The 19,316-nt window shown below is 44.0% G+C and overlaps 1 protein-coding gene across 1 annotated transcript in view; it reads left to right on the top strand.

Moving 5' to 3' along the window:
* Window positions 1-1,864: 1,864 nt before the first annotated feature.
* Window positions 1,865-19,316, top strand: part of LOC310873261 (mitogen-activated protein kinase kinase kinase kinase 4-like) — a 132,010-nt gene continuing 114,558 nt past the window's right edge. The window contains 2 exon segments of the mRNA XM_083785597.1: window positions 1,865-2,015; window positions 5,658-5,723. Coding sequence (XP_083641723.1) covers window positions 1,959-2,015; window positions 5,658-5,723 — 123 coding nt within the window. The 5' untranslated portion in view covers window positions 1,865-1,958.

Here is a 19,316-nt window from a genome sequence, read left to right as displayed (position 1 = left end):
ATGTAAATATTAAATTATAAATGCTTAAACATGTAGCTAGGTGTAATGTTAGAGACCACAGAAGTGAACCTTTCAAGCCTGTTTTCTCAACTCTCAACTCTGCAAGACATTACTCTATACCTAAGCAATATCTCCAAAACCGGTGAGTCAAATTGAACAACCAATATGTCAATTCACCCATGAAGTCCCGCCCATGGTTGTGCCCCTCTTCGCACCCATTGGTTTCCGTTTCATGGTTGGACAAAAATCCTTTCTCTCCATCCACTACCATTGAAATAACGTGTTTTTAAATTGCTTCGTATTGATATTCTGTGTGTTCAATTCTTATTTTAAACTTGGTGTCGGTAAAAAGGAACATCACAGGCGCAGCATGGTGACTGGGCATATCATGTTTGTTTTTAGTTTTTACCAAAAATGTGGGTGGAACAAGTCAGAAAGAGCCTGCTGGTTAGTCAGTCAGGGACCAATCAGAAATGATTCCCTGCTAAAACAAAAATTCTAAAAAATCCAATGGCAGCCTCAGTCAAATTTGGTGTTTTTTTTTTTTTTAACAAATTAACGCTTTGCAGATTGAAAGAGGATATTTCAAGCTTGCTCCACAGTTGCATGTTGGGTTTGAGTTTAATTTTGTTTTGCAAGCAGATCATTTGGATCAATGGCACCACTCAATAATAGAGCACCGAAGTCCTGACGTAACTCGCTTATCCCGACGATTCCCCTGGTTCGCGGAAGTAATTTCTCCATGGAGAATAACATGGGGTGATCTTAATATCGTCTACTATAAGCGTTGTGGTCCAAAAATTAACAAGCTGTCTCGGCGTTATTGTCAGGGAGGTGTCTCTGTATCGTTTGCAACAGTCAGTCACTCATATATGATACAGTCTGCTTCTAGCGAAAATCTAACTAATTCAGCAGCAGTGACATTAGCGTTTTCTCTCAGTCAGTTGATTCTTCATATCCATATGAGTGAAGCGGCCGGGATGACATGTTTATTTTTCAAACACAGTTGTTATATGAGGCGATCTCAAATCGCCTCAATGGGGATTTCAATGCAACTAAACAAATACATGAACCTGGGGACTGACGCCCTCTACTGAAAGTGACGTCAGACTTCGGTGCTCTATAGTGTTGCAAATTGTGGCTATACCCGGGCCCTTACGTGTCTTCGTTTTGTTCTCGTTTTGCAAATGAATACAATTTCATAATTAACTTCCGGCCAATCACTTTTCTGTCCACTTTAATTTTTATCCTCACATTCCGTGCTCAGCCAATCAAATCATCGCTACACACACAAAACACACAAAGGGTGTGGGGTACACACAAACACACAAAGCTGGTCATAAGTAGCCTGGCTAATAAGCCAATTTTCTGTTTGCCAATGGCTGATTCGGTCTGGCTTATTAGCCAGGCTAGGTCATAACTCATAAGGGCTAAAATGGGCCCCCCTCCTTCTGTATCTCTCTCTCTCCCCCTCTGGAGAGAGAGAGAGAGACAGAGAGAGAGAGAGAGAGAGGGAGAGAGAGAGAGGGGGAGAGGAGAGGGGGAGAGGAGGGAGAGAGGGGGAGGGGGAGGGGAGGGGGAGGGGGAGAGAGATAGAGAGAGAGCTGAGGAGGGAGGAGGCGGCAGGGTAGAGCAAGCAAAGTTTCCTCCTTGGTTTTTCCGGGTTAGTTTCCTGAGTGACTGTCGCTCTGCTTCTTCTGCCAGAAAAGACAGACAGACAGACAGACAGTAGACAGCAGTAGACACTCGGTATGGACGCTACGCCGTGGCAAAGAAGAAGAAAACGTTAGTTTAGTTTAGCTGCGAAGGAGGAGGAGGAGGAGGGGGAGGAGGGATAAGGAGAGTTTGGCTGCTGTGCGTCCGTCCGTCACATGCAACACAACAAGCTACAAGGAGAATAAAGCAACTATATTAAACTGCACTATACTTACTACGGAGGAAAAGTGAAGTCCAGCGACATGTCGAGGGAAAACACGACCCGAAGTCTGGACAGCATAGACCTCACTGCTCTGAGAGTGAGTATATTAGCTGTTTGTCCTAAAAACTTATAAAGACTGTTTGTTTATGCACCGGGGAGAGAGAGAGAGCGAGAGAGAGAGAGAGAGCGAGAGAGAGAGAGAGCGAGAGAGGAGAGAGAGAGAGAGAGAGAGAGAGAGAGAGAGGAGAGAGAGAGAGAGAGAGAGAGAGAGAGAGAGAGATATACAATGATATCTAAAGCGTCAGTTTGTTCCTTTTGTAACTTTGAGAATGTGCAAAGAATGTGCAAAATGTAGCATATTTGGCTAGAACTTCTAGGAGAGAGAGAGAGAGAGAGAGAGAGAGAGAGAGAGAGAGTGTGAGACAGTGTGTGAGAGAGAGAGACAGTGTGTGTGTGTGTGTGTGTGTGTGTGTGAGTGAGGAGAGAGAGAGGTTAGTTATAGGCTACAGTTAAATGATTAGTGTCAAGCTATCCATTTTGTATGTGACTCTGAGAGTGTAGTGACTGTACACAACCATGCAATCCTAGCCAATCCTAACCAAATGAACCCTAAAGTAACGTCCATTCGGTTGCTGCTGCTCTCTCAGAGAGAGAGAGAGAGAGAGAGAGAGTTGAGTAAACATGCAGTGCAGACAGTGAAAAAAGTCTTAAATTCAAGTTCAACAGATTGTTGATCATCCGATTCTCTCTCTCTCTCTCTCTCACTCTCTCACTCTCTCTCTCACTCTCTCTCTCTCTCTCTCTCTCTCTCTGTGTGTGTGTGTGATGTGTGTGTTGTGTTACTTGTGATGCAAGTTGCGACAGTGTTGTATAGTCAAGACCACTGGTTCTCAAAGTAAGGGTCCTCCGCGGACCCCCAGGGGTCCTTGAGCGCGTTCCCCAGCAAAATGAGAACTACTATCGGTGTCAGAATCAGTTCAACCCTGCTCTATTTGCCAATGGAACATCTACAAGCTCACAACAAGCTGCATCGATGTGACACCTTGTGAGCTTGTAGAACTGCTATTTTCAAAACTACAGTGGGAAAAAAATGGGATTATAATTTTTTTTTATTAACCACTAAACCCATAGCATCCATCCACATTCTGGGGGGAAGATTAGCAGAAAATAGCAGATCTACAAGCTTGTGGGGCTAGTTTGGGTAAAGGGATTTGGTGTAGACATTGTGGTGCTCCCCCCCCCCCTCCCAAGTCTAGAGGGTTTACGTGGGTATAACAACCTGTATTATATATATGGTGTCTGCCAGGTGGAAACCTCACATCCAAAACGGTTACTTTCAGGATTACAATTCTAAACCAGCACACATGGCAGATCTACAAGCTCTTCTTGTGGATCTGCTACTTTTGATACTTTTGTGTGACCCGGCTGTAGTGTGATCAAGTTCATTTAATTTACAAAACAGACAGACACTCGTGCTAAAAACGACTTCTAGTGGTGTTTACACAAAAAGACTCGGCTTCCCATCATGCACCTGTGCACAGTGTGAAGATCAACATAGCGCCACTGTCTCACCTGTTGGTAACCAAGCCTCGAGGCTCTCCAACGTTGAAGCACTCGGCCCTAATGGTCAGAGGTGGGACTGCAGGCGGACCCGTGGAGTTATGACTATAGGAAACCCCGTAAATCAATTTTTTTTGGAGTAGAGGGTTCTTATCCAGGTGCTTCAAAACGCCACTGAGCAACTTCCACTGAAATGAATAGGAGGGCTGTCGCTCCAGTTCGGTCTCTAATCTATTCTTTTTATTATGGTTATCTATGGTTGGTACTCTAGACGGACAGACAGACAGACAGACAGACAGACAATAAGCTACTTCCAACCTGCATGCAGGATCTGTTCAAACCCAGGGAGAGTAGATACGAACTCAGAGGAACTGGAATATTCAAAAAAATCAAAATCTCAAGAACTAACATAAAAGAGAGATGTCTATCTGCCATTGGGGTGAATCTGTGGAACGAACTCAATACAGAACTAAAAGAGAGCAACTCCATAAGAACATTTAAAAAATCATATAAAGCTATGATAATTGACAAATATATAAAATCACTTTAATATATACAATATGCATAGGCAGTAGATATTACAAAATTATATTACAAAATTATATTAAAAATAAAAATAAAATAATAAACATAAATATACAAACACATATGCAGTAAAAGTAAACGAGAATAAAATATACACTATATTTGAAGCAACCACTTCAAATATAAAAGTACGCTCTAAAAAAGCGAATCTATGTGGGCGTAACGTAACTAGTATAAGGCATTTAAGCTAAATATGAAATTTCTGTTCATCATTCGTATACAAGAAGCACATCACTACAGAGAATCAGTTTTTCCCATTGCTATTGTTCCTGTTTTTGTTTTTTTCTGTTCCTTCTTTTCCCCTTTCTATTATTTGAATCGTTAAAAAGGTGGGCATAATAAGCTTCGGCTTCAGCCCAAACCTTTTCAGTCAAACTGTAATTCTGAAACCCCCATTCTGAAATGTACTGTACTGTAAATGACTGAGATAAATAAACTAACTAACTAACTAACTAACAGACAGACAGAGGGACACACAAAGCTACATGATGGAGATGATGGAGACGGTGTGCCCACCGCTCGAGAAACAAATATGTGCGTCATTGATGATTGATTCCCAAAACATAAGGCACAAAGTGTACTGTCCCTTATCAGTTCAATAAGGAACATGTCTTTATAGTTTCCAAATAAGGCTCAATTCCTTATTTCAAGGGACGGTTTGTGGTTGGTATATTTACATGTAGGCCTGACGTCGAAATAAAAACAAACGTTTGCTCTGAAAGAATATATATTCAAATTATTATTATTTCATGATTTTTCAAAAATAGCAGACCTACAAGCTCGTGTGGCACGCTATGAGCTTGTAGATCTGCTATTTTTCAATAGCTAAATTATAACATAATGCTTAATTAAAACACCAAAAAGCGGACTGACCTCATGCTTCTTATTATGCATGAGGAGTCCAAGCTGCTTCTTTTCACCTGACGGAGGAATTTCCCCCGCCGGACGTAGCGCGTGGAAGGAACGCGTTATTCCGACCAGTTCCTTTCCCCTCCATCAGGCGCCCCAGCTGGCCAGGGGGAGGCAGTTTCCAAAAATAATTATAAAAAATAAATGAAAACGGTAAATGAAAAACCACGGCCCCCTCGCAAATTAGAAGGACAGTATCAGTCACCATAAAAAAAGGTCGGGTGTCTTCGATTAATCTATCATGTGACGTTTGAAGTTATAATGGGTGAAGGGGGCGGGGCAGCTAAAATGTATATAAAATATCTAAATACAGCGACATAAAAACTGTCTGGGGTGAACACGAAAGCCAGAATAGATCGGCAATTGTATCGTGTGGTGTTTTATTGGGCGGCTGTGGCTCAGGAGGTAGAGGAGTTCGTCCAATGATCCCTGAGTCGGCGGTTCGAATCCCTTGGGCAAGACACTGAACCCCACATTGCCTCCAATGAGTCGGTCGGTGTGACCGTTGGTGTGTGAATGTGCAAAGTGAGGACCCCCGGTCGTCCACTGTTTGCCGCTTCACCTCCCAATGTATGAATGAATGAACCATTGTAAAGCGCTTTGAGCACTTGTAAAAGTGCTATAAAATTGCAATCCATTATTGTTTTTGTTTTTGACCAAGGAAGCTTGTCTCCTTTGTTTTTAGGACCCAGCAGGCATCTTTGAGCTGGTGGAGGTGGTGGGCAATGGCACCTATGGGCAAGTCTACAAGGTTGGTAGTTCAACTCCCACAAAACAAAACACTCTTTTTATTTTAGATTTTTATTCTCTCTGATCTTTGTCACTGACTTCTGCCCCACCCCTTCTCTCTCTCTCTCGCTCGCACGCACGCACTCACGCACACACTCACGCACGCACACACACACACACACACACACACACACACACACACACACACACACACACACACACACACACACACACACACACACACACACACACACACACACACACACACACACTCAAGCACGGCAGAATCTTTTAGGCCTCCCTGGGTGGAGCACACTTCCCTATCACAGTTTTCTTGTGTGTGTATGTGGTTTGCGGTTTGTAAGGGGTGTGTGTGTGTGTGTGTGTGTGTGTGTGTGTGTGTGTGTGTGTGTGTGTGTGTGTGTGTGTGTGTGTGTGTGTGTGTGTGTGTGTGTGTGTGTGTGTGTGTGTGTGTGTGTGTGTGTGTGTGTGTGTGTGTGTGTGTGTGTGTGTGTGTGTGTGTGTGTGTGTGTGTGTGTGTGTGTGTACATCCTGGTCACACTCTGCAGTGCACTGTGCCCTGGGTGCAAACCGCTTTCACACACTCCTGCTTGTGAGTGTTTGACTGCACTTGTGAGGACCATGACAGTATACAGTGAGTAGGGGGGCATGCGTGGACGAAGAGACCAACCACATCTGCTGTGGTTCTCACCTTGAAATGGGGCCTATTTTAAGAGTTGGGCGTTCAGAGTGAGGGCCAGGGAGGGATTCGCGCATGCGTGTGTGTGTGTGTGTGTGTGTGTGTATACTGTACTTGCATTACTCACAATGTGTCGCGAACTTGTAGATCCGCAAGTGAAATATGGCATTCGTTAAATTTTACTCCTAAAACGTCCTCACACAAGTACAGTGTGTGCGCGGCGTGAGTGTGCGTGCACGCGCTTGTGTGTATTTTCATGCACACATGTGTGTGTGATTCGCCGAAGATGGGTGTGCTCCCTCTAGCGATGTTTGATTTACTGGAAAGAGGAAATGTTGCAAAACTCAAGGGACAGTAGAGGCAGTGTAGTGTGTAGGTCTGCAGAGTCAGACTGCTGCTATACTGACACACACACACACACACACACACACACACACACACACACACACACACACACACACACACACACACACACACACACATGCATGCAGCAAGGCTGGGCAATGAGCCCTTTATATATCAACATGTTATCAAAACCCACATTTACAACCAATGACTTACTTGACTTACGTGTCCCTTTGCTCCATAGATAGGGGGGCATGTAGGCCACTGGTCCCCATCAATACAACATGGAATTGTGGACCAAGCTCTTTCTTATCCAACGACAAAATGTGTTCTTATGGCCTGAGAGGCTACATATCATCAAATGGTGGTCCATATTTGGCTCAAATGCCAAATAAATAATTGTCCTTCATAATTATGAAAAAGGTTTGAAAACCACAGGCACTGTTTATTTTAAGGTCCCAGAGATTACACGCTCATTGTACATGAGATGAATTGCATTGCAGAGCGTTTCCCAGGTTCAACCACACATAGCCTATACTCCACACAGGCTTAATGTTGAGTCCACTCTGTGACATTTATGACACCTCTTCTCCAGCTGTTTCAGCATGGGGTGACCTCGTTTTCCTTCTCCCCCGGGGGTCCCGTTTCAGGGCTTGTTCGTGTGTGTGTGTGTGTGTGTGTGTGTGTGTGTGTGTGTGAGCGCGCGTGCGTGCGTCCGCACGTGCACGTGTGTGCGTGGGTGTGCGTGACCGCTCAACTCCAACTTTCTCTCTCCAGTTTGTACGTCGACTAGGATCTCGTCTTGTTGTTTTTTTTTGTTGCAACAATGTCCACATTGCTTATTTTGTCTCTCCACACCAGATGTGTAATGTCGTCTCTGTGGTTATGTCCAAAACAAACTGTTACTTTTCAGGATTTACAAACTTTTTAAAACCATCGGAAGTAGCAGATCGACGAGCTCAAAATGAGCTTGCGGATGTTTTAAACATTATGTTATAATTTAGCTATTGAAAAATAGCAGATCTACAAGCTCATAGCGCGCCACCGAGTGGCGCATATTATGTACCTACATGTATGTGGCCATGAGCACCAGTATATGACTATCAGTACCAGTAAGGGCGCTGTTGTTGCCAGAAACAGAGAGAGAGAGAGATAGTATTAGGCTAATATGGTTTCCTCTCCAGGTTTGAGTAAATGGTGCGCTGTGACTGGTCAGTCGCTGTGATTGACAGCCTACACCTAAACCTAACCCTAACCTTAACCTCAGTAAAACTACCTAAACCTAACCCTAACCCTAACCTCAGTAAAACTATACCTAAACCTAACCCTAACCTTAACCTCAGTAAAACTACCTAAACCTAACCCTAACCTTAACCTCAGTAAAACTATACCTAAACCTAACCCTAACCTTAACCTCAGTAAAACTATACCTAAACCTAACCCTAACCTCAGTAAAACTATACCTAAACCTAACCCTAACCTCAGTAAAACTACCTAAACCTAACCCTAACCTTAACGTCAGTAAAACTATACCTAAACCTAACCCTAACCTCAGTAAAACTATACCTAAACCTAACCCTAACCTCAGTAAAACTACCTAAACCTAACCCTAACCTTAACGTCAGTAAAACTATACCTAAACCTAACCCTAACCTTAACCTCAGTAAAACTATACCTAAACCTAACCCTAACCTTAACCTCAGTAAAACTACCTAAACCTAACCTTAACGTCAGTAAAACTATACCTAAACCTAACCCTAACCTTAACCTCAGTAAAACTATACCTAAACCTAACCTCAGTAAACTATACCTAAACCTAACCTCAGTAAAACTAACGCAGTGGCTGGGGGGCGTTTCCAATAACTCAAACCCGGAGAGGAAACCATATTAGCTAGTATTAGTGCTGCACTGTTGCCTGCTGATGAGAGAGAGAGGAGAGGGGGGGGGGGGGGGGGGGTCACACGGGTGTGATTATTTTTAATAAAAATGTTGATTTTACTATTTGAAGATCTGGATCCGGAATCCTCTGTGTCCATGTTTATTCCTAATACAAATGACAAACTCAACAGGAAGTTAACATTTATATACGACAAACAAACAGTATTGGGTTTAGGTGATGCTCTACACTATACAGTATATTGTCTGTCTGTTGACATGCTAAAAGAGTGAGAGCTGTTTCAGTGTACAAGCAATACTTTTTAAGTGGTGCAACCACTTCATTATGGAGGTTTGTGTGTGTGGGGGGGGGGGGGATTATTTTTTTCTTGTTTGGAGTTACATCGTGGCAATTCAGGTAACTAAACAACACAAACCTCTACCAAAGTGTTCTTGCACTTTAAGAGCATTTTGATACCAATACTTTAGTACTTTTACCCAAGTGCATTTTCAATTGCTTTATTGTTACTTAGGTAAACACTGCCACCACTGCCTGGATGCTCAGTTGTCTCCCAAAATCTGACACCACTAATGCTAGTGTAGCTGTAGTAGCCTCGGAAACCCGGACGTTATTTATTTCCAGGGAGAAAGAAAAAAAGTCTGGGACCGAGAATTCAGCATAGAGTAGCGCAAACGTCGATCACTCTCTGCTGAATTCTGATCGTCTGCACCTTTGTTAAATTGACACACACACACACACACACACACACACACACACACACACACACACACACACACACACACACACACACACACACACACACACACACACACTCCTCTGTCTCTCTCTGTCGCTCTAATGAATTAGTCTCATGTGGCGCAGGTGCGTCTAGATTCTCCCGGCGGACCCCAGGCTATAGCAGTAGTGGCTCAGTGCTTCCCTCTGAAGACCAAAAGGGGGGGCGGGATGTCCCCTTTTTAGGCTAGCGGTTACGTTTTGTTTTGGTAAATGGTGCATTTATATAGCGCCTTCATCCAAGGCACTTTACATATAGATTGTGCATTACATTCACCCATTCATTGCACACACACTCGCACACCGATGGCGGCGGAAACCATGCAAGGCACCAACCAGCATATCAGGAGCAATTTGGGGTTCAGTGTCTTGCTTAACCCATTTTGGGCGGGACGTGGGAACCCCTTTTGGTGTTTTAAACATTATGTTATCATTTAGCTATTGAAAAATAGCAGATCTACAAGCTCATAGCGCGCCACCGAGTGGCGCGCTACGAGCTTGTAGGTCTGCTATTTTTGAAAAATCGTAAAAATGTGGCGCAAATCTTTGAATATATATTCTTTCAAAGTGAATGTTTTTAAATCAGGTCTAAATGGGTTGAGGACACTTTGACACTAACTCTGGGGGAGCCCACAGGGATCGAACTGGGCATCCTTGCGGTTACCATCCGGCCACTCTACCCTTGAGCCACCATCGCCCTTTATTGTCCCTTCCTCACGCGGGGAGACCCAGGTTCGAATCCAGCCGCTGGCAGAGTTCCTCAAGGGCTTGTGTGTGTGTGTGTGTGTGTGTGTGTGTGTGTGTGTGTGTGTGTGTGTGTGTGTGTGTGTGTGCGCGCGCGCGCCATGCACGGACGTCTAAGACAGGAACTGGGCCTGTGAAACAAAACACACACACACAGTTCTCCTTAAGAAAACACTTATTTGGGACTTTTCTCATTGTAGTACTGATAGACCTGTAACTCCCAGAGTTGCTGAGCAAGCGTGTGTGTGTGCGCGTGCGCGTGCACATGTGCAATTGTGAATGGGTGCGCGTTGCCTCGCAGATGACTGCGATGTAATGCGTGGTCACACTCACTTTACACATCATGTAGTGGGCCTTTAGAATTTAGCACACTCGCATCCATCCACAGCCGCTGACAATGAACCAGTGATTCTCAACCCTGTGACTATTGTAACATCTGATCATCTGTAACGTTACCTGTGGTCTGTGATCAGGCACGTGCAGAGACTGTTAGAGGGGCAGGGGCTGAAGTCCCGTAAGAGGGCACTTTTGGACAAAAGAAATAGCTGATCTACAAGCTACAAGCTCACTCTTTAGCTAGTGGAGATGCGGTGTAACGACGTATCTATTTCTTAACAAATTAGTTCTGCGCAAAATGCTGCGTTCCAAGTTCAGGAGACTTTGGAGAAAAGGTAATTCTCCTGAATGTTGCCTTCCAGCATGGCATGGAAAGGAGTGGCATTTGCATTTCTTCCACCATATTAATGCTGCATTCGTGGTCTGGATAGGGCAGTTGTTTTACAGATGGGTAAATGGACAGGGGCTGAAGCCCCCTTTGATGTCTATGTGTTGTGTGCACGTCCCTGTCTGTGATGATGTCATGTAGAGCAGCCTTAGGTAACAGGCGGCTCTTTATAGTTTATACGATTTTCAGTCACTCACATTTGATGCAGTCTTTTTCTATAGCAAAACTAATTCGGCCGTGACATTAGCAGTGACATTGGCGTCAGTTGATTCTTCATATGCATATGAGTCAAACCGCCGGGATCATTTGTTTATTTTTGGAACACAGTTATTGACACATTAAGAAAAAAAAAGTATATAGTAGAATTGACCTATAGCTAAGCCCCTCCCCAACTGCTATGGTCCAATCACAGCTAAGCATAACATGGGTTAGACAAACCTCCACCAATAGTTTTCCTATATGATAAAACATTGTTTTAAAGAAGAAATGTCACGCACATATTTTTACAGTGCATACGGCAGGCCTTCTTGACGGATTTGGAAGAGATTTTGAAGGTCTATAGTTCCAAAAATGAACCAGTATTTAATGAATGAGCCCAGCTGGAAAGTGTCTAAGTGGTGGTAGAATGGTGGAAATAAATGCGACTCAAAGCTAGCATGTGCAGATTACGTCAGACTTCGGTGCTCTAGCTATGATGTCATCTGTAACGTTACTGTGGTCTGTGATGTCATAGCTATGATGTCATCTGTAATGTTATGAGGTCTGTGATGTCATAGCTATGATGTAATCTGTAACGTTACTGTGGTCTGTGATGTCATAGCTATGATGTCATCTGTAACGTTAACTGTGGTCTGTGTGTCATAGCTATGATGTCATCTGTAATGTTACTGTGGTCTGTGATGTCATAGCTATGATGTCATCTGTAATGTTATGTGGTCTGTGATGATGTCATAGCTTTTGTCTTACCTCGCTACTGTCTGTTGTTCAGGCAGGATGATTTCACAGAACAGTGGTTCTTAACCCATTCTGACCGGGCACCCATTTTGGTGTCAGCATCATGTTATGCTTTAGCTATATATATATATAACAGCAGATCTACAAACTCATATCGCGCCACCGAGTGGCGCGATACGAGCTTGTAGGTCTGCTATTTTTGAAAAACCGAAGAGCGACTGACATTTTTAGAATCTGATCTCAGGTCATAATGGGTTCATCAGACCAGTGTGTGTCCGGCGGAAACCTCGTATGAATCTGATCTCAGGTCAGAATGGGTTAAACAGTTCAGGCCATTACTCGTCCAAATAATTATATTTTTGAGGGGCCCCTCCTATGTCCATGTTTCGGTTATCCCCACAATACACTGTGCAAAAAGCATGGAATACGGATGTGTACAGAAAACTCCCGTTAAACTTTCCAACAAACTCCGGTAAACTCCCAAATTGTACCGTATATTAACTGTATATGCCCGCTAAACTTGAGGTTTACGGGCCAAATACAGTGCCCATAATTGCCCGTTAACTCCTCTTTTCACGCAGTGATATTTGCCTCTTTCTTGGTAATATTTGACAATTTGGCCAATGTTTGACCATTGGTATAGTTCTAGAACTAAATTAGAACGCATGCACGCACGCACACGTACATTTTGAACGAAGGCACTTAGGCAGACAGCGATTTATCTTTGCCCGCTGTCGTGTCGAAAACTTGTATATACAAAACCTTTACTTTTCAGAAAATGGAAAGAAACTTGTGTGTTCCAATGAATCCAATGTAGATATTATTTATTCACAAGCTCTTGTCAATACTTTTCATTGGTTTAATATTTAATTATTGATTACCCCCCCCCCCCCCGAGACACTTAACCATGTGACTTTCACTTTGACTTAAAAAAGAAAATAGCAAAAAAAAAGCAGATCTACAAAGAGTCTACATGCTCACATAGTTCCACAGATGTTAACATTTATTCAATGAAAGCCTGTCAAACACACAAAAAATCACACCCCTATGAACTGAGCTGTGCAACTGTACTTGCATTGTAGTAGTTTCTGTACTGTACCGTACGGTGATCTGCGCTGTGTACTGTTTACTGTACTCGGGAGCATTGTACTCCTGTGCTGTGTACCGTACTGTGCTATTGTGTAATTGTTATAGTGCACAGTGTGAAGCTCAACAGCGCCACCTGGAAGGGTCACCCAGAGGTATTGCAGCTGTTCCTATGCTCCAAAGTCCAAACAGACATACATAGGGATCAAGGACTATTTAATGAGGACAGGAAGCGAAGACCGTACGGTGAACTCCATGTTGCTCCCTGGAAGGAAATAAACATGCGCAATTGAGACCAAGGAAGCTGAACACGGAAGTGTTGGCTGCATACAGCCCATATTGCGCATGTTTCTTTGTTTCCGGGGAAACGCCAATGGAGGGCTCGTCTGAGCAGTCCACCGGCGTACGGGCTTCGCTTCCTAACCTCCTTTAATTAACCTTGATAGGGACAGGGAAACACACGGGATGCACGCGCAGATTAGACACGCCAACGGACCGGCATGCGGTCGGACACGTGCTGCCTCCCGTGCTCGCGGTTAGGTTTAGGTTAGGGTGTGAGGTAGGTTGTCGGCATAATGACAGTCGGACCAATAGTATGTCTAAACCATAGACTGTAAAAAATATGGACAAAGCGTTCCCCGGGTCTAACATGGACGTAAAATGAAGCCTGTAATTCTATGGTAATTCCTGATGTAAATCGCCATATTTCTAGATCCGTTTTTGGCCCAGCTGGCCATTGGCTGGCTCCGTTTTTGGCCCAGCTGGCCATTGGCTGGCCCAGACACGAGGCGGGACTTCCCCCCTTCTTCTCCGTTGGTTTTTATTTTGACTCGAGTGGGAGGGGAATCCCGATCATAGACTGTAACGGTAGCCACGCCCCTCAGAACATACGCGACTTTATGGTCATTTTTTTAATTAATGGGACCATCATTTTCCAAAAAGAATATTATGACATTAGAAATGAGACTTTAAACTAGTGATTGGAAGCAGAAAGTATTAATGACCATGTTTATTAAGGTAATACAGTCTAGGTGAAGTTGGGCCCAAATACATGGACTTCTATGGGGCTATGGGTTTTTCTGGGTCCAATGACAGCGCCACAACAGGCCATTATATGAATCGCAATTTCCTTTTAGGCTTCACAAAATATCTGTCTGACTAACCCCCTGGTCTAAACTGAAGCCTGTAGTAGGCACACACACGGCCAGTCATTGGAGCGGTGTGCACAGCTCAAAAAGATTTTCATGAATCTTGTGTGCACGTGTGTGTGTGTGTGTGTGTGTGTGTGTGCGTGTGCGCGTGTCTGCGCGTGCGACACTGCGTGTATACTTGTACTCATAATGTGTCGTTCTGCAGGGTGTTGTAGATCCCATGAAGACCTGAGGTCGATTCTACAAATGTCTTCTAAGTCCTAACAGATTTCTGAGGGCATTTTCTGAGGCGATCTCGTGTGCAGACTTGGTGTTGCTTTTTCAAGTGGGGGGTGAACAGAGAGCAGTGGTATATAGTGTATTCATAAGCACCACGCAGTCTTTTATAACCACATGAACCCTACAGTCTATTCGTAGTAAAACGCAGTTGCAACTGTACCGTTTTTTTCCCCCCTTCTACGCCTAAAGTAAACCATGGGTCTTCAACATGGGGTCGCGGACCCCTAAGGGGTCCTCAAGTTACTACAGCCCCCCCCCCATGTTTGTGTAATTTAGGAACTAAATAAATAAATTACATTAACCACTTGAACCCCAGCGTCCCTATTCTGACGGGATCATTCGCTGAAGATGGCAGATCTGCAAGATTATAGATCTGCCATTTTCCGTGAAAGGAAAGTGAGCAGAACAAGTACGGAGTCAAGTTTAGTAAGAATTGATGGTTTATGTGGTATAATATCTGAAATTACACAATAACAAAACCATGTAATAAAGACAGCTGTCCAACAAGTCTGTATGACATCTATGACATTTTTTTCTTTTCTCCAAATGATTCCACCCAAGCGAGCGGTTGTGTACTAATTGTGACACGCCTATACTGTTTTGGTGCAAATTTGGATTTATGCAGATACATGAAGCTACTAAACCAGAATATGTCATCCGTGTCAGGTGGAAACCTTGTATTTCCATATTTCAACTTTGTTTAGGTAAGGCCATGCGAAATAATAGTTTGGTCTCTGCCATCTGCAATGTTATGTGGTCTGTGACATTTAGCAGACGCTCTTAATCCAGAGCGACTTATATTAAGCAAGAACAAAAAGCATGGCAATTCATCACATAAATAAGTTATCATGAAACATGCGTAAGCTATAAGAACGTAACAGTTAAAGTGCAATATCTAGCCATCTATAGATATCCATCTGTCTATCTAGCCATAATGTTATATTTAACATTGAAATAGCGATAGGACAGTTGTCTGTCATGCTGAGATAGACGAGGAGGAGAGATGGGATGGGAGAAGGAGGTAGAGAGAGGTAGACAGGACAGCGCAGAGAGAGAGAGAGAGAGAGAGAGGCCTGTATTAGACAATCACCCTATTCTCTCTCCTCTCCCTTCCCTCCTCTCCTCTCTTTCCCTCTCCTCTTTTCATGAGTCAACTGTTAAACGACACACACACACACACACACACACACACACACACACACACACACACACACACACACACACACACACACACACACACACACACACACACACACACACACACACACACACACACACACTCCCATTTAATGGTGTTAAAGGAGGTATTGTGAGCAGGAACAGTCACATGGGGATGGCGTGGGTGCTAGAGAAGGCCTGTGGCCCCCGGGACGAACCCCCCCCCCCCCTGACAGCCCAGTGCAGTGGTTGACACTAATGGTTGCCCGACAGCCTGTGGCAGGAAAAAAAAAACGTTGGGACAAGTGGAGTTTGCTTTCAGGTATAGCCCGACGGGCAAAACGGCATGTGCATTCCCATCTTCTTGAAGAACAATGCTAGCTTTTCATTCTGTTTTTTTTTTCTTTTTTTTTTTACTTGTTTATTGCCATTATAAGATCATTTACAGGCAATTTGTTTCATATTATAAGACATGTTCCTTTTCTCTCAGTTCATTTTTTTGTAAAAGCAAAATAAGTGACATTACACTAACGAGGACATGAAGAAAAAGAAAAACACAAAAATACATAGGAAAGTAATAACATTATTTGCCTTGCGAGTGCCTTGGGGGTGAACTTGAATTTTCTTTGAATAACATTTTTTTAAGATATAGTTTTTGCCTTTTATTGATAGGGAAGAGACCCGGGGGGGGGGGGGGGGGGGGGCAAAGGCCGACTGTCTCGGGACTCGAACCCGCGACACGCCGTCAGGCTGGATTACCAGCCTGGGTGCCTGGACCGCTCAAGCGCACGCGGCCCAGGCCTTGAATGGCATTTTGCGCCACATGCATAGAAGATTTGTGTCTTTTCAGGGCCGGCGCTCCCAACAGGGGAGGGGGGGCATCCACCAAGCAAAAAAAAAACAAAAAACACAGTGCTTTAGAACACAAGGGGGCCATGGTCATTTTTCAAGGGGGCATCACGAGAAATCCTGCCTAGGGCACCAAATTGCTCAGGGCACTGTGTCTTTTCAAAAATATACGCAGAATATATAGTTTTTCTGTCTCTTTTGAAAATACGTGTTGTGAGCTTGTCGATGGGCTATTCACACTCAAATGATGTAACTTGCTTTTCATTTGAATTTGTTGATTAGTGAATGGGTTGATTGGTCCGTTTCATTTTGTTCCATTGAGACTGTCTGTCTTAATGCAAGATCAGCAACATGGAACTGTTACTCATCATGCAGTCATCTCTCTCACATGCACACACACACACACACACGTGCGCGTGCGCATGCACGTGCAGTGCACCTCATGACCTATAACAGCGTTTTTTTGCCGGGAAGGGAAGTTCCTCTTTCTAAACTGGGAAACGCCCTGTGTGCGTGTGCGTGTGCGTGTGCGTGTGTGTGTGTGTGTGTGTGTGTGTGTGTGTGCGTGGGTGTGTGTGTGTGTGTGTGTGTGTGTGTGTGTGTGTGTGTGCGTGCCCCCCCCCCCCCCCCCCTCACGTGCGTGTGTCACCACTGGAACTCTGACAAGTGATGCAAGGAATCCTCTTTGTCCCAGAAACCCTTAGTTTTCAGGCTTTCATTGTTATTTGTTTTAAAATAACAAACTCAGTCAAAATGGCACAAGAAGAAGTGTCGGCAGCCCCTTCTCCACTTTTGTCACAGTCGGGTGTAAGCCTTGTATGTCCAAAATGGTTCCCTTTTTAATTATTTTAAAAACGATCTTCAACTTAACTCATTCCACTCTTTATAGTCTATATTAACATGTTACATTTACTGCCGGTGTTTACAGTTACCTTTTGAGGTGTCAAAGCGTCGTAATTGTACCTCCGGCTGAAAATGGTTCCACGGTTTGTTATTGAGCAGACACAAAGGCCGATTCTGCGATCCGACTCCCAGACAAAGATCAAAGCGTTGTCCATACTCTCTGGTCCCCATATATGGGGACTAGGTTAGCGGAGGTTGTGTAGAGTCCAGGATCACATTAGATAATTGACACAGGGACGAAAAATGGGTTACAAAATTGTGGGCTCTGCTGTTTTCACTAATTTTGTGCGACCCTTGTATACAGGGCGATGAAGTAAGACATCATCAAATCAAATCATCTGAAAACTAGAAAAGGTCTCCACCAGGAGGATAGGAGTGTTTGTGATGTTTGGCAAAATGTTTAGGCGTAATTTAAGCATGTTTTTTCGTTTGTTTGTTTTTTGCAACAATTTTCTTCATTTTGTTGAGGAAATGCAGAGCCAGATCACTCATAGCATCTCTGAGGATAGAATTCTATGTGCAGCATTTTGTAGAAAACGGGCCACTCCTGAAAACTTTGGAAGGCAATCATAGCCAATGTAGAATCTGAGAAATCCAACACACTCGTCTTGATCACATGACTACAGAGATCATGTACCGATTTGCGTGAGATTTGGATGAAATCTGTGCGACTAATGTAAACAATGTGTTTTGCACAAATCTGCCTCATGTTGGCGCTATAACCGGCACATGTGGAGGGCTGCAGGGAAAATGTTTTTCCATGGCCTCTAGGGAGTGCGCATACAAAGATGTACACAGATCGGTGCAGTTGTTGGTAAAATCAGGAATTGCCCTGTTATAGCACCACCATGAGGGTGATTTTGAAAAAAATTAAGTGGCATGGCATCCTCTGCATAGTGGAAATGTACGTGTATAATTTCACGGAAATCGCACACTGTGTTTGTGATTTGTGGCATTTGGTACAAAACGGACCAATCATGTGAGCTTTGGAAGCCAATCTTAGCCAATCAGGATGGAATATGGGAAATGGTGCAGATCCGTGTTGATCACATGACTATGGAGATAGTGTAATTGTGTGGATAAAATGTGTACAAGTAATCTACATAAATGTGTTTTGCCTAAATCGGCCTCATGGTGGCGCTATAACAGGCCGTTGAGGAATATTTGGGGCAGAGGTTTGCCGTTGGCATCCAGGGAGTGTGTGTGCAAAGTTTGGCATGGGTCGGGCCAACGGTGCAGGAGATTAGCTGGTGACGGGCGGACGGAAGGAAGGACGGACGGACGGACACACACACACACACACACACACACACACACACACACACACACACGGCCTGGTGGAGACAATAAATGTAAACAAAACAGAGGAGACTCATAGTAGACCATAGGGGACCATGATTAGTGTTCATGACCATAACATCGGCGGCGGTGCCTCAGGGGTATATAGAATGGCTGGATGGTAACCGCAAGGTTGCCAGTTCGAACCCGGGCTCCCCCAGACTTAGTATCAAAGTGTCCTTGAGCAAGACTCTGAACCCCTGATGTGCTGGTTGGTGCCTTGCATGGTTTCCGCCACCATCGGTGTGTGATTGTGTGTGAATGGGTGAATGTAATGCAGAATCTATAATGTAAAAGCACCTTGGATAAAGGCGCTATATAAATGCACCATTTACCATCAAACAGGTCTCCTCCTATACCTGGGAGTGCAGGTCGATGAGGACCTGAGCTGGCAGTGGCACACGCATGTTACAACACTGTGTTCAAAGACACATTGGCGTCTACACTTTATTCCAAGACTTAGGTCTCACTCACACTGTTGCAACATGCATGCAACATTTGTCTTGTGTCTTGTCCGTGTTGAATGGCCGCCCCCAATGCATTTCCAATGGAAGTCACATGGTTTGACAAAACATTTTTGTTTGATGCGGAGGAGGGGGGCACAACACAGCCATTAAACAAATCTTTTGTCAAACCATGTGACCATTAAACACGCACATGACAAAAGACAAATGTTGTATGCATGTTGCAACAGTGTGAGTGAGGCCTTAGGC

Source organism: Protomyctophum parallelum (assembly GCF_964188405.1).
Source record: "Protomyctophum parallelum genome assembly, chromosome: 16".
Classification (NCBI taxonomy): domain Eukaryota; kingdom Metazoa; phylum Chordata; class Actinopteri; order Myctophiformes; family Myctophidae; genus Protomyctophum; species Protomyctophum parallelum.
This window is presented reverse-complemented; position numbering and strand designations above follow the sequence as displayed.